The sequence below is a fragment of the Scleropages formosus genome, chromosome 6 (assembly GCF_900964775.1).
Source record: "Scleropages formosus chromosome 6, fSclFor1.1, whole genome shotgun sequence".
In the NCBI taxonomy this organism is placed as follows: domain Eukaryota; kingdom Metazoa; phylum Chordata; class Actinopteri; order Osteoglossiformes; family Osteoglossidae; genus Scleropages; species Scleropages formosus.
In genome coordinates, this window is record NC_041811.1 from 34,383,595 (window position 1) to 34,397,223 (window position 13,629).

A 13,629-nucleotide genomic window follows, 5' to 3' on the forward strand; every position below is an offset into this window, starting at 1 on the left:
AGGGAGGGGACACACCCAGGACGGGACACCAGTCCATCACAAGGCACCCCAAGCGGGACTTGAACCCCAGACCCACCGGAGAGCAGGACTGTGGTCCAACCCACTGCGCTACCGCGCCCCTTCGGCTAGACTGAATATTACATCTAAATACCTAAAAGATGCATAAATGTAAAAAAGAAGGAAAATAAGCAGGTAAATAAATGCAGCTCTTGTTAGGCATCACACAGGGTAATTGTTAAGTACACAGGACTTGTAACCCTAAGACTGCTAGTTCAACTACATGGAGCAGCTCTACTGCAGAATGCTTTTCTGAAAGGTACTTGATCTGAATTTCTTATTCTCACACAAATACATTATATATTATTTAAATAAATGATAGTACAAGCTAATACAAGATTAGACACCACATGTGAGAATATCCACAGAAAATGTGACAAAGGTAAGTTGCAAAAGGAAGACAAAGGTGTCACTGTGTAAGCTGGTTCTCAAATGACTTCTCTGGTCAAATGTGAAGCGTAGAACACAGTACGCAGCACAGGCAGGAGTTTTTACTTAGTTTTTGTAAATGGCACCAGCCTTAAGAAGCATGAAGAAGCTGCTGAGCTATGGGACACTTTGCTTGACCACACCAATCACATGAGAGGGAAAAGCATGTTCGTAATTTTACTGAGACTCTGCAATTCCTTATAAATCCAGCCTATGGTTTGTCAGAAGATCAGAGTCTGGGGCAGAAGGTGAACACAGCAAGAGGATCTGGGAACAAGATCGCAGACGCAAGGCAAGCAGCCCTCTCTAATGTAAATAAAGGAAGGGTTTTGGGATGATGGGCGAAGCAGCCTCAAATATGACCATCTTGTCTGTGTTTAGGCTGGCAAAGGAATTTGATGGAATGAGCTTCATAAGCTAAGAGGGTGTGTAGTCAATCAGGTTTCTGAAATAAACACACCTGCTTCCTGCCACACTGGACAACCGCAAGGTTTCTACTCCAGACAAAAATATCCTCTCAAGTTTTTTTAAACTGTGATCTTGAAGTTGCAGATTACCATTTGATACCGTGGGACAGTGTGGGATATCACATCACATGAGTGGGAAAGCCTGAAATTTGGAGACAAAGGGGAGGTGTTGAGGTGTTGGAAAGGTACTCGTGGGAATAGAGTCAAACAAGTTCACTAGGCCAGTTGCTAAGGCGTTACAGGGTATACAAAGTTGTCATTGTCAGTTTAACAAATAACTCATCTCTGGCTCTAAAACCAACCTCACAAAAGTTTAGGAAACCACATAACCACAGGTCTTCAGGTGACATACAGTAGACACAACTTTCTGCAGTTAGGATTATAACCTTAGACCTAAAACAAGACAGAACATATGATTTGAAAAGTAAATGACAACATGAATTTCCGATCTCTTGATCAGAAGTAAAAGATGTGAGAGAAAAGGTCTATGGGTACCGTCACATTTCAATCTTGTGAAATTATCAAAAAGTAAGAAATTTCTGGGAAAAAATGAATTATCAGCAGAAGCAGAGCCTATTTGTATTTTATTTGGCCATTGCTTGGAAGCCATAACCACAAGAGCGAGAATCACAAGAGGATGAGTATCTAACTAGACCCCAGTGAGATCTCTGTGGCCTGTGGCAGCGTGCCTCACAGGGTCATGTGAGGTTAGCCTAGAGCTGGCCCCTTACAACCCCCACTGATAGTGCAGACACTGCTTTGGCAGCACAGGGCACTGAACCCTAGCCTGCTTTTGGCAGTCTTTAACATCACTACATCCAACACAGAGCCACTAGTAAGATGATACCAGGCCCTGAATATATTCGGAGTATACATTAAATAGTGAGTTAAGATATAGTACAGAGTTTAATAGCGAGAAACGATACACTTTCTGATTAACATGCGTTCCAAGGCCAAAGCGAGATGTGACTCGACACACTGAGTGGACTGCAAATGCAGTCAGAACTGTCCCACCCATGTTCTCTGAGGCATGATCAGAGCACAGGGTGGGTGGACATACTTAAGAAGACCTCAGCAGCACTGGAATCTACAAATGCAAATGAAAAGCAGACGAACGAGGCAGAGATGATTGTCCTGCTCAGAGGTTTGACACTGACTGACCACCTGGTAGACCTAGAGAAATATATTTTGAAAATAAATATTTCCACACACTCCCTGTGATATCGAGAGACTCAACATCCTTTGCCTCCTGGAGCAATGAGGTAATGAGGGCATAGCTGCTCACATTGCTCTCCACCAGACATCGCAGTCGTATCAAATCAACAAGAAAAATGTTTGGGAAACAAATAAAATGAGTCAGAGCTGCACCAGTGAAGCAACAGATTTAAAAAAATGAACCAACAGTAACTGGGAGGAAGTCGGCACAATGCTGGCATTCACTCCAAGCATTTCCAGGCTTAAGAGCTGGACACCAAGCCCACATTCACATTTAGGGCTGTGGAGGGGGGGTGGAAAAGAGTTTTTTGCACTCAGAGGCTGTTATTCTTCCTTTTAAAAAGTTCTCAGTTCTGAAACAGCAATGAATTCATAGTATGTTGAGGTGTAGTTATAGGTGTGCCTACAAAAACACAACAGGGCAACCGACTGACCTGAGACTGCATGTCTCAGCACTGTGGCCATGGGAGTGTGAGGTAGGGAAAGGTTCCTGGACATGGGGGGTTTGGGGTCTCCAAGGCGGCAGAAAGACGATGAGGTATACGCACAGTGAGTCCTTTAAGTGGAGGACATGTCAACAGAAAGGTCACTGGTAGTTGAGGAGACGGGAACACGGAGAGACAGACAAACTTTTCCATAAATTCACTATTAATATTCAACACATTTTTCCGCTGCTTTTCAGCTGCTATTTTCCACATCCTGTCTTATCTGAAAATAAGTCTCCACAAAAGCTGGGTATGTTGCAGAATCCTTGTTTTTAATCAGAACTTGACTGAAATGAACAAAATTTCCAACCATCATGAGTTCCTGACCAAATCTGTGAGCATCCAGTGTGGTATGCCATAAATACAAGTGACATCTTTTATGTTCTTTAAATAATATTAGCTATCTTCACCAAAAGGGGGGCACAGGAATGCGGTGGTGCAGCAGGTTTGGCTGGTCCTACTCTCTGGTGGGTCTGGGGTTTCAGTCCCACTTGGGGTGTCTTGTGATGGACTGGCATCTCATCCTGGGTGTGTCCCCTCCCCCTTCAGCCCTGTGCCCTGTGTTGCTGGGTTAGGCTCTGGCTCGCTGCGACCCTGCTTGGGACAAGCAGCTTCAGTGTGTGTGTGTGTGTGTGTGTGTGTATTTTCACTGACTTCTGAATTTCAATTCATTTACTAATTATTTCAAAATTTTGAAAATTTCTTGCACTGACTGAAACTCACTAAGGCCAAACCACAGCAATTAGACCATGACTAGAACACAAGAACCATTTACAGTTGTCTTTATCATTATAGAGGACCAATTGTTAAGGCAATGTGTTAGTCAGCTGCCAAAATGGAAGAAGGAGAATAAGTGGAGAACAGGAAGCTCTTCATGGCCTTTCTGTTGAAAAACATTCCTCAGTAGCAGTAACACATTGCAGGTCACTTTGAAAGCAGGAGAATAAACCCCTTTCGCAGACACACCAAGGACAAATACTTTGCATCTCAGCTCCAACACCCACAAAATGGTTAAAAACTACCTTTTCCATTTTTCAGAAGGTAGCAAACAAATCCGCTTGTAAGCGTTTTCTATTTTCATTTGACAATGTGGGGGTGTGATCCTTCACTGATTAATTTTCCCTTCCCTGCAGGCACACCTCACTCCCCATTCAGCCCACTGCTTGGGGGTCTTCACGTTGGACTAACATGTGCATGCTTTGTATAAAAAAAAAAAGCAAAAAATCTGCCGAACATCTGTGGTTGGCCTGGATGCTGAAGAGGGGAGGGCCAGACAGCTGTGAAGCTCATTCTCAGCAAGGGAGACCAATAAGAGGGCTCTGAAGACATACAAGGCCACCCTTCACTCCAACACGACACCCCCAGTTCAAGAAAGTCTTACCAAAGCAGGGTAGCTCACATGTCGGACAACCCAAAGGAAGACATGCCAGGCTGGCAGAATGGAATGACCTGTATGCTTACAGCTTGTCTACATCTTAATTTTGTAGCTGGTTTAGAACTGTTTCAGCTTCAGATATCCACAGATGTCCTGCTTTTATACCCTGGAGAAAAGTATTTTTTGAAAAGGGACTGAAATACACATGCCAAAACATGTCAAAGTGTAAAAAGGCCACAGAAATCAACAGTAATCACTTAGCTGAGATCACTACATTGGTTTGTGTTGGTGGGGTTAGTTACCTGGTGATCACACTGACAGCTCCTGAAAGCAGAACCCTAAAACTGCTCTTACATTTACTATGCAGTGCAGGAAAACATGATCCCCTCAGATAAAGTAGATGGAAACTGAAATGCGCTGAAGCAGGATCTCTGTATTTTACCATGAATTACTCATTTAAGAAATTATTTTACATTTTTATGCAAGTATTTGTTAACTGTCAGTTTTGAAGCAAATATGATGGCTACATTCTGCATTCATGAACCAAGCAAATTATTATATATTTACCTGATACTTTTCTCCAAAGCAGCTCACAATTATTTACCCATTTACAGAGGTGAATAACTTTACTGGAGCAAATTAAGGTAAATACCTTGCTTAAGGGAATTATAGCTACAGGCGGGAGTTGATCCCACAACCTTTGGGTCCAAAAGCATCGGCATAACTACTACACTACCAGCTACTCCGAAAAAATCTGTTCCAAAAGAATTAATGGTAAAGCTTAACAGTTTACCTACTCCTCACAGCTCTTAGCTCAGCAGTTACACATTGGCATGTCACATGAATGCACCAGATTTCAGTCTTATGGAGTTCGTTGTACCTGTCCTAAAGGAAGAAAATCTCAGTAGTTAACTTCAAGCCACAGATGATTATTTCCATGTGTGCCTTTGGCCAATATTCTGGCCAGGTTTTCCTGAGACATGCCGTGAGTCACCTTAGCTTAGCTTAGGTGCACCGACATTCATGCTTTCCAGAACGTTGTATACACTGAGGCCAGAAGATGCCATTTGCTTGACATCACTGCTCTTAGTCATACTGTGAGGGTTTTTGTCTCTATCCAACCACGTGGTTTTATGAAAAATGAGCAAGCATGCTTAAAGTATGCAAGTATGTACTGTGATGTAAATCAGTGAAACGTGTTGGGGAGTTATAAATAAATTATTCTCACACATGATTAAATAACAGTTTAACGTTCTTGTTCATAATTTTTATTTGCACACCTAAAAGGTTTAAATGAAAAAATCCAAGTCGAAGGCATGAAATCGTATTTACAGTTTTTCTTGATCGATTTGACACATTACTCGAAACTCTGGTCACTGCTCTCAAAACAATTAACACAGCCATCTGAACACTTCGTAATTGTCCTAAATAGATTGTAAGTTCTTGTCTATCTCATACTACTTACAAATGACATGCATACTTTTCCCAAAAAACTGCGCACAAAATTCTGCAATGTTTGCACAACAGTTCATACAGCCAACCAGAACTGTAATATACGAGGAAAAAAGCAATTGCATGTCTTTCATTGGTTTAACAGAAATCACAAACAGAGGGTAGAGGAAGTTGAAGAGTTGAAGAGGTAGAGATGTGGGGAGAGGAGGCAAGGATGTAGGAAGAGGAAAAAGGGGAGGAGTACAGGGAGAAGAGATGGGTAGAGTGGAGGGCAACGGTGCAGTGAAAAGTAGTGGTGAGGAAGGGGACAGCAGGATGGAAGAGGAGGCAGGAGAGGCAGAAGGATAGGGTACAGACAGGTTTCAAATGAAATGAGGGCCACCCTAATTGACCATGTCACAAATCATAGTCTCGTCTTCAGAAAAGCTGGGCAGAGAGTTCAGCCCAACATAAACAAATCCACCGTGGCTTCAATCATCCGCACATTTGAGAGTGAAAACCGGTAAGTAACCACACCATTGTACTGCTATAGTTAGACACTAGTACTCTAGTTCTCTACTATAAATGTTCGTACTCATCCAAACATTTGTTAGAACGGAAGTCAACATTCAGGTGGACAAACGAGACTCTTCTCAATTGAACAAGAGCATGTCATTGTTGACATGGTGGACCAGAACAACACCATCTGCCTCAAAGAAATCCAGCAGAGAATAATACAGGACAACCAAGCATTCCAGAATATCCAGCAATGCAGTCTTGCCACAACTGATCATGTTGTAAGGAGAGATGCCATCCGGATGAAGCAGGTATACAAAGTGCCCTTTGAGAGGAACTCTATCAGAGTGAAGGAGTTGCGATTCCAGTTTGTACAAGTACATGTAAGCCAAAGAATTACTGCACTTGTACCATAAATACAAAGATATTGTTTCCCTGGATGTTATGTGTCTATGTACTATTCCACTCTAAGTAGCAAATTCAGGCGTCTCTGGGCGCAGCGCTATGTGAAACTGGGAACCCAGACTGCTCCATAACACTTACAGTATAAACTTTGCAATCAATACCGTTACTTTAGAAAACACTAACTTATTGTACCTTGCATTTTTTTTTTTACTCTAGAGGATTTTGGAGTTGGATAGCAGTGCTACCCATTTTGAGTACCTGTATATTGATGATGCTGGCTTCAGTCTTAACAAAAAAAGGAGAAGAGGGAGGAATGTGATTGGCCATCATGCCACAGTCAATGTCCCTGGCCAGCGGGGAGGCAACATCACCATATCTGCTGAAGTTTCAACTACTGGTGTTGTGGCACAGAATGCTGTCTTGGGGCCATACCGAAACACTGAAAGGATACGCATTTTTTTGAACTCCCTCAATAAAATGCTCTTCCCGCAGGTTGACCAGAAGCAAATGGAGCGAGATTTTGTAGTTGTTTGGGACAATGTTCCATTCCACCATTCGGCGCTGGTGCGGGACTGGTTTGAGCATTACCCACATTTCAGGTGTTCCTTTCACCATATTCTCCTTTCCTGAATCCAACTGAGGAGTTCTTCTCCTGTTGGAGATGGAAAGTGTATGATCGCAACCCTTACAGTCAAGTAAGTCTTCTTCAAGCAATGGAAGAGGCCTGTGGAGATGCTGAGGCAGAAGCTTGTCAAGCATGGATTCAACATTCACTGTGTTTTTTCCCACGGTGCATGACTTGAAAGAACATATGCTGTGATGTAGATGAAATTCTCTGGCCAGATGTGAATGAGAGGCATGATCAAAAAAGTTCAATGATTGCAGTGCATATATATACAGTATATATTTTTTCTTTCAGACAACTCATTGTTATACAACAGAACTCCTCAGTAGAGAACTTCACGATAAACGTGTATTTGCATTCATGTATTTGTGTGTGTACATGAGACTACGTTATACAATCAACAGAGCACACAATTATACTTTTGATGTTAGTATTTAATTTTAGTAAATGCATTAGTAGAATAAAAGGCAGTACTTTATTATGCAGTGGAAGTGAACTGTTTGGTCAAGGTAACAGTGTGTTCAGTCGGCTGTGCTAATTGTTTTGAGAGCAATTACATTCATTTGGAGAAATGTGTCAAAACAGTTGAGAAAAACTGTAAGTTAAGCTTTTTGCATTTATAGGGGTTTCCTCCAAGCCCTTATGTTTCCTCCCACAGTCCAAAGATACTTCAGGTGAACTGGTGAACCTAATCTGTCTTTACTGTGTGTCTGTGTGAGTGGGTTTTGATGGCCTGGAGTCTTATCCAGCATGTACCCTGCCTTACATCCTCCGCTTCCTGGGATATTTTCTGCACCACACTGAACCTATACAATATTACTGGTTTCTGAAAATGGATGGATGGATGATGGGAATTATCTTTCAGCTGGGCAAAGTGTGTCATAGTTGTTGAGTAATTTTGTTGAGAAAACGCACCAGATGTTACCTAGACGACACACAATCTAACTTTGAGGAGGTCAGCTACAGTATGACTCATGTCACCGATGGTGTGGAAACATGAATTCAACAGAATGTGACCCTATTTGTGTGTCATTACATTTGCATGTGCAAATACTGGTATTGGGTAGTGATAGGGAGTGAAAGACTCTGCTCTGTGATGTACTTACATATATCTGACAGACTGGGAAAATTCCTAACCCTAAGGTACACCCTACACCATGGCTAGTATGAAAAATCCAGATGGACATAACATAGAAAAGTGATGTCAAAACTGATCTGTTTGAAACCTGTATTATCTAAGGCATAAGGCTACTTACAACTCTGTAGCTATATGAGAAAGTGCTATACTTAACTTTTCAGTAAATACCTTGCCCACAAGCATAACTACTCTCTCATGGCGTCAGATAGTGTGAAAAGCAGTACTTCAAAAGTAGTATTTCTCTGAGTTAATTTGGGATGAATGAACTAGAAACCGCAACCATGCTGCTGACGGAAAAAGTACCCCTTGAAAGGGTTAAAAAAATACACATTTCTCAGGTTTTTAAAAAACAAGCTTGCTTTTTATGTAATTTTTAACATGAAGTACATATTTGATTGCTATAGTGCTGCAGCACTAATGGGTAACTAAATAAACATACGTATAAGAAAGAGTGTACTCACAAACCAGGGGCAAGGGGGCTAGGAGGTATACTTATTACTTTTATTCAATGTTCTTAAAGAGACTCCAGCTACTTCTGAAGCCAAACTTTTTTGTTAAATGGAACACAGTATAGGACTATAAGCTGAAATATATGTAACGGAAAAAAAAAAAAAATGTTTATTCTATATCTCACCCAGACAACTACAAAAACCACTGGTCAACCCAAGGATAACATCAGAGGTCTCAACAAGAGAGTTATGGGGGTGTTAGTGGGACTGACATGCAGTTCAAAGTTTACCTAAGCTCCACTGAGCATTTTATATTTATTTATTTAGTATTTTACACCCACTCCTCTTATTCACGGGAATGTAAAGCACTGTAAAGTGATATCTGACATTAAAAGGCTTCTTTCAGTTAAAGTTATACATAATCCTCAGTTGCCTTCGTGCCCTCTTATTCTAATCACGTTCTCTTTGAATAAAACCCTTGCCTGTGCAGGTTTTGAACACTATACCAGAAGACCTTGAGTAGGCTTTCCACCTTTGGGAAAGGTGCAGCAATGTTCCCGTGTGCAAAAATGTGATGTAACTCCCTGGAATTTCCAACAGACAACCAACACCAGCTAGCCATCATCTCTGCCGATGTGAGTCACCTCATGAATATCATTCCCCCTGCAACGGAAGGGGGCAAGGCATGCGCTGCACTAATGGAACGCAATGTTATAGTGATTAAACAACAGACCACTCCGATGCTCTGGGATGGGTTTTGGGGGTGGAAATGCTGAGCTCAGCTCTTTCCACAGACAACCAGAAGGAAAAGTCCATTTGGGTACCCCAATCTCCACCCACCATGTCTGCATGCTGGCTGAATGACCATCATCAGGAGAATACAGAAAGAAACAAAGAAGAGCCTTTGTGCGTTTTAGTTAGGATTGGTGACTAGTCATTTTAAAAATACATTTTTTCTATTTTGTTGATAGCCCATTACATTAATTCATTTAGCTGATGCTTTTGTCCAAAGCAGCTTATAATTATTTACTCATTTATACAGCTGGGTAATTTTACTGGATCAAATTAGGGTAAGTACCTTGCTCAAGGGTACAGCAGCTGGAGGCAGGGATGCAACCTGCAACCTTCAGATCCAAAGGCAGCAGCTCTAACCACTATACTACCAGCAGTTACAACCACGTTCCTCTACAGAGATCTTTTCGTAATTAGTTGTGAATACCAGTGTTCCACAGCATAGTTCACATTCCTCTGTACACAGCGTACAGCATATGGGTTCAAAGCCACTTTTATTTCAACGCCCAACTCCCCCATCCCCACCATACCCTGTTCAGAGCCCCACTACTGGCTTCATGGAGATTTGGCTGAGATGGACTGAAAAATATCCCAGGTCACCATCAAGAACACCCACCAGACAGGAAGTATAGGGAGGGGATCTGTAGGAAAATGTTCCACAGTCCTTCTTGTGGTGGGAATCCAAACAGCTCCCAGTGAGCACTGCTCTGGTCAAACAGGGAGAAGTAGCCTGAGACAGTCCTGTCTCTTGATAAAGCTCCCCTCTGACTCACACTTTAGCCTGCCAGACATGGAGGACTGGATTGGAGGTTTGTTATGGGACGCCTGCAAGGGAATGTGGCCTTACGCTTCAAACAAAAGCACTCCCCAGATATATTTGAAATGACCTAATCACTAGTACCAAAGCTGTCTGCGGGGAAGCTCTGCCACATTCCCAAAGAACTGCTGTCATGTTCCATCCAGTAAAGTCTGGAAAAAGTGATTCGCTCTGCTTCCTTTGCAGTAGTATTCACTGTGATTTAGTAATAAAAACACAATATAGTTTTTATGTTAAAGAGCAGTGAAATTACTGATAGATTTCTTCTGTGGTTGAAGGCAGCTTTGAACAATAATGTACATTTTCAGCTCAGTCACACAGTGTCCACACACCTAATGTGACAGTGCTATGGACATGATGACCCTTATAAGCCTCAGTTTGAAATCCTGATGTATAATATATGCACACTATGTACTAAGTTGCAATTAAAAAAAAATATACATCAGCTGTGAATCCAAGAAAAGCTGTTGACCATCTGAGTAAACAAGCAAGTGATGGCCTGATGCAAGAAGTCTCAGAATTGAATTAAAGCAGTTTAAGTTTCTTCTACTCCACATCTGTTCTGAATTTTCGAGAGAGCTGTAGGACTGAACAAGTTTTAGCTCAGCTAAGGGAACCAATTCAACACACACACACACACACACACACATTTTGAGAACCGCTTGTCCCATACAGGGTCACAGGGAACCGGAGCCTACCCGGTAACACAGGGCGTAAGGCCGGAGGGGGAGAGGACACACCCAGGACAGGACGCCAGTCCGTCGCAAGGCACCCCAAGCAGGACTCGAACCCCAGACCCACCAGAGAGCAGGACTGTGGTCCAACCCACTGCGCCACCGCACCCCCTCCAATTCAACACTGAACAGCTAAATCAAAAAAGGGAGAAAAAGGTATTTAACTTCTGGAAGGCTTTGAAGGAGAAGCAGAGTAGTGGCAGTGGTTTACCTCCACGTTGTTGGCCAGGGCTCCGACAAACCTGAAGCCAGGAATCCTTCGGGTGCTGCAGACCACACCCACATCCTCAGAGTGCTTGCAGTCAGACACCCCAAAGCCGTTGGACGAGCACTCCGCCAGCGTCACCTCTCTCCCCGTGCAGTGCACATTGTCCAGCCAGATGCGCCCTATTAAATTGGACCAAAGGAGAAACGTTGTAAACGGTGTTCTAAATATTTGATTTTTGCAAAAAAAAACTGCTTGAACACATGTGCTACAGAGTGTCTGGATGAGTGATTAAGGGCCATTCTGCAAACTTCATAAACTGCTTCACCACTCAGGGTGAGAGAACATTTAATGGAAACAGTCACAGAAATACCTTTCCTCTTGGGGCAGTCAGGGATTTATGCAGACATCTGCAGTGTAAGACAGATGACTAACCTGCTCCACAAATGGCAAAGCACGAAGGGCAGATAAGAGAAGGGGAAATGTGTCTTTCAGGAACAGCAGCAAGACAAAGCATACAGAGTGAATAAAGTCTGTTGATCTGGACATAAGCAAACTGATGGGTGAAGAAACAGTGCAGGTAGAACGTGAAAAGTGTTGTGAACGCACAGTTGAATATCAGCTACGCAAAGCAAGACAGTGAACACCCTGACTGTTGAAATTGCTCAGACAGCTTAGTTCCAACATCCTGATCTGTTTTAAAGCCTCATGCTCACATATTGCTTTGGACATGATGTTTGGCTCATCAACTATAATCACTGTAACAAAGAGCTATAATCACAGGGTAGAGAAAGAAATAGGAAAATAAATGTACTTCAGCCACACCCTCTACTGGATCTCCATTTTTAAACTAGCTGTATTTTGTTTAGGTAAATGGGGCAGTACCCTAAGTTTGCATTCTAATACGGCCCCTTTGAGTAACAAGAAAGGGAAAAAGAAACAACCGTTGAACATTAATGCTTTACAACATTACAGATAACCTTAACTGAACTATGTCTGAAGAGCATGGACATAAGACCAGAAAGTATATGGTGCTCAAGTTCTGAAGAAATTCTCTTCAAAGTCGATGTTGCACCCTTAGCCCAGTGTATGTGGCTGCTTGAAAGAACTGACTTTTATGAACAAGTGAATGCATCTTACACAGGTGGTCCTCCCCTTAGCACGGGATTCTGTTCCAGTGACACCATCGTAAGTTGACTTGATCATTAGTCGAAAAATTCCCCTATGCTGTATTAATATCAACCATGAGAATATATAAAAAATGAATATGCATGAGGGGGTGCGGTGGCGCAGTGGGTTGGACCGGGTCCTGCTCTCTAGTGGGTCTGGGGTTCGAGTTCTGCTTGGGGTGCCTTGCGACGGACTGGTGTCCCCTCCCCCTCCGGCCTTACGCCCTGTGTTGCCAGGTTAGGCTCCGGTTCACCACAACCCCGTATGGGACAAGCGGTTCAGAAAATATGTGTGTGAATATGCATGAAAGCTAGGCTGTATAAGGATTTTTAAAATATTTGTTCACCATTTCAAACATTATTCATGTTAAAATACTAATATACAATAATAAATAATATAATCACCGTACAGTAATAACAACACGAAATACTGTACAGGTAATTATGCATAATGTAGTTGATACTGTACTATATTCATTAATGAATAATACACACTGACTTTTCACTTGCTATAGATTTTAAATACATTTACATTTATTTATTTAGCAGACGCTTTTCTCCAAAGCGACGTACATCTCAGCGAAAATACAATTTGTGCATTACATTACGAGAGAGACATAGTTGCAGACTTGTGATTCGTAAGTAAACCTAGTTTGTTGCTGTCTACTTGAAGCACTGATGTTCATCGCTCGAGTAGGTGCATAAAACACAAGATAATGAATCCTGATAATCGCCTACAAATAAAAAATTAACTTGAAGGGAATAACCAAAGAAAAGCAGCTTTCTAAACAAAATGCACTGCTAGACACCCAAACAACAGCAAAAATGGGTGCCTTGGGGCAGTGCGGCCAGCTGAGGTTACCATACAGCAGATGTCTAACAGTTGCTAGGTATTACGATCAAACTTCGGGACTTGAAAATAAGGTTAACGGAATCGGCATTCGTAAGTCCAGGTGGTCGTAAATCGCACGTCACTTAAGCACCACCTGTATTCAGTTTTCAAGCTACAATACAGTACTTTGCACTCAGTAATGAGACACGTTTCTGTCAAAAATGTTACTCAAAATCCTTACTACTTGAAGCATACACAAAATACACAGAAAAATCAGAACTTTCAGCAGTCACACACAGCACATTTAAGTGAAAAAGGATAATGCAGCAAATCTGAGAGAAAAACTGTGGATTTACAAGAAACTGATTTATAAGTAGCTCTCAGGAATGAATTATGCTCATAAATCAGGATTGAGGTGTACTACCTTTTTACACTTCTTTATTCATTTAGCTGATGTTTTTCTCCAAAGCAAGTTACAGTGTTAAGAT

The 13,629-nt window shown here is 42.0% G+C and overlaps 1 protein-coding gene across 1 annotated transcript in view; it reads right to left on the reverse strand.

Moving 5' to 3' along the window:
• The window catches only part of loxl2a (lysyl oxidase-like 2a), a 37,524-nt gene that overhangs the window by 20,321 nt on the left and 3,574 nt on the right, over positions 1 to 13,629 (reverse strand). The window contains exon 3 of the mRNA XM_018752668.2: positions 11,147 to 11,322. Coding sequence (XP_018608184.2) covers positions 11,147 to 11,322 — 176 coding nt within the window. The remainder of the gene's footprint in view (positions 1 to 11,146; positions 11,323 to 13,629) is intronic.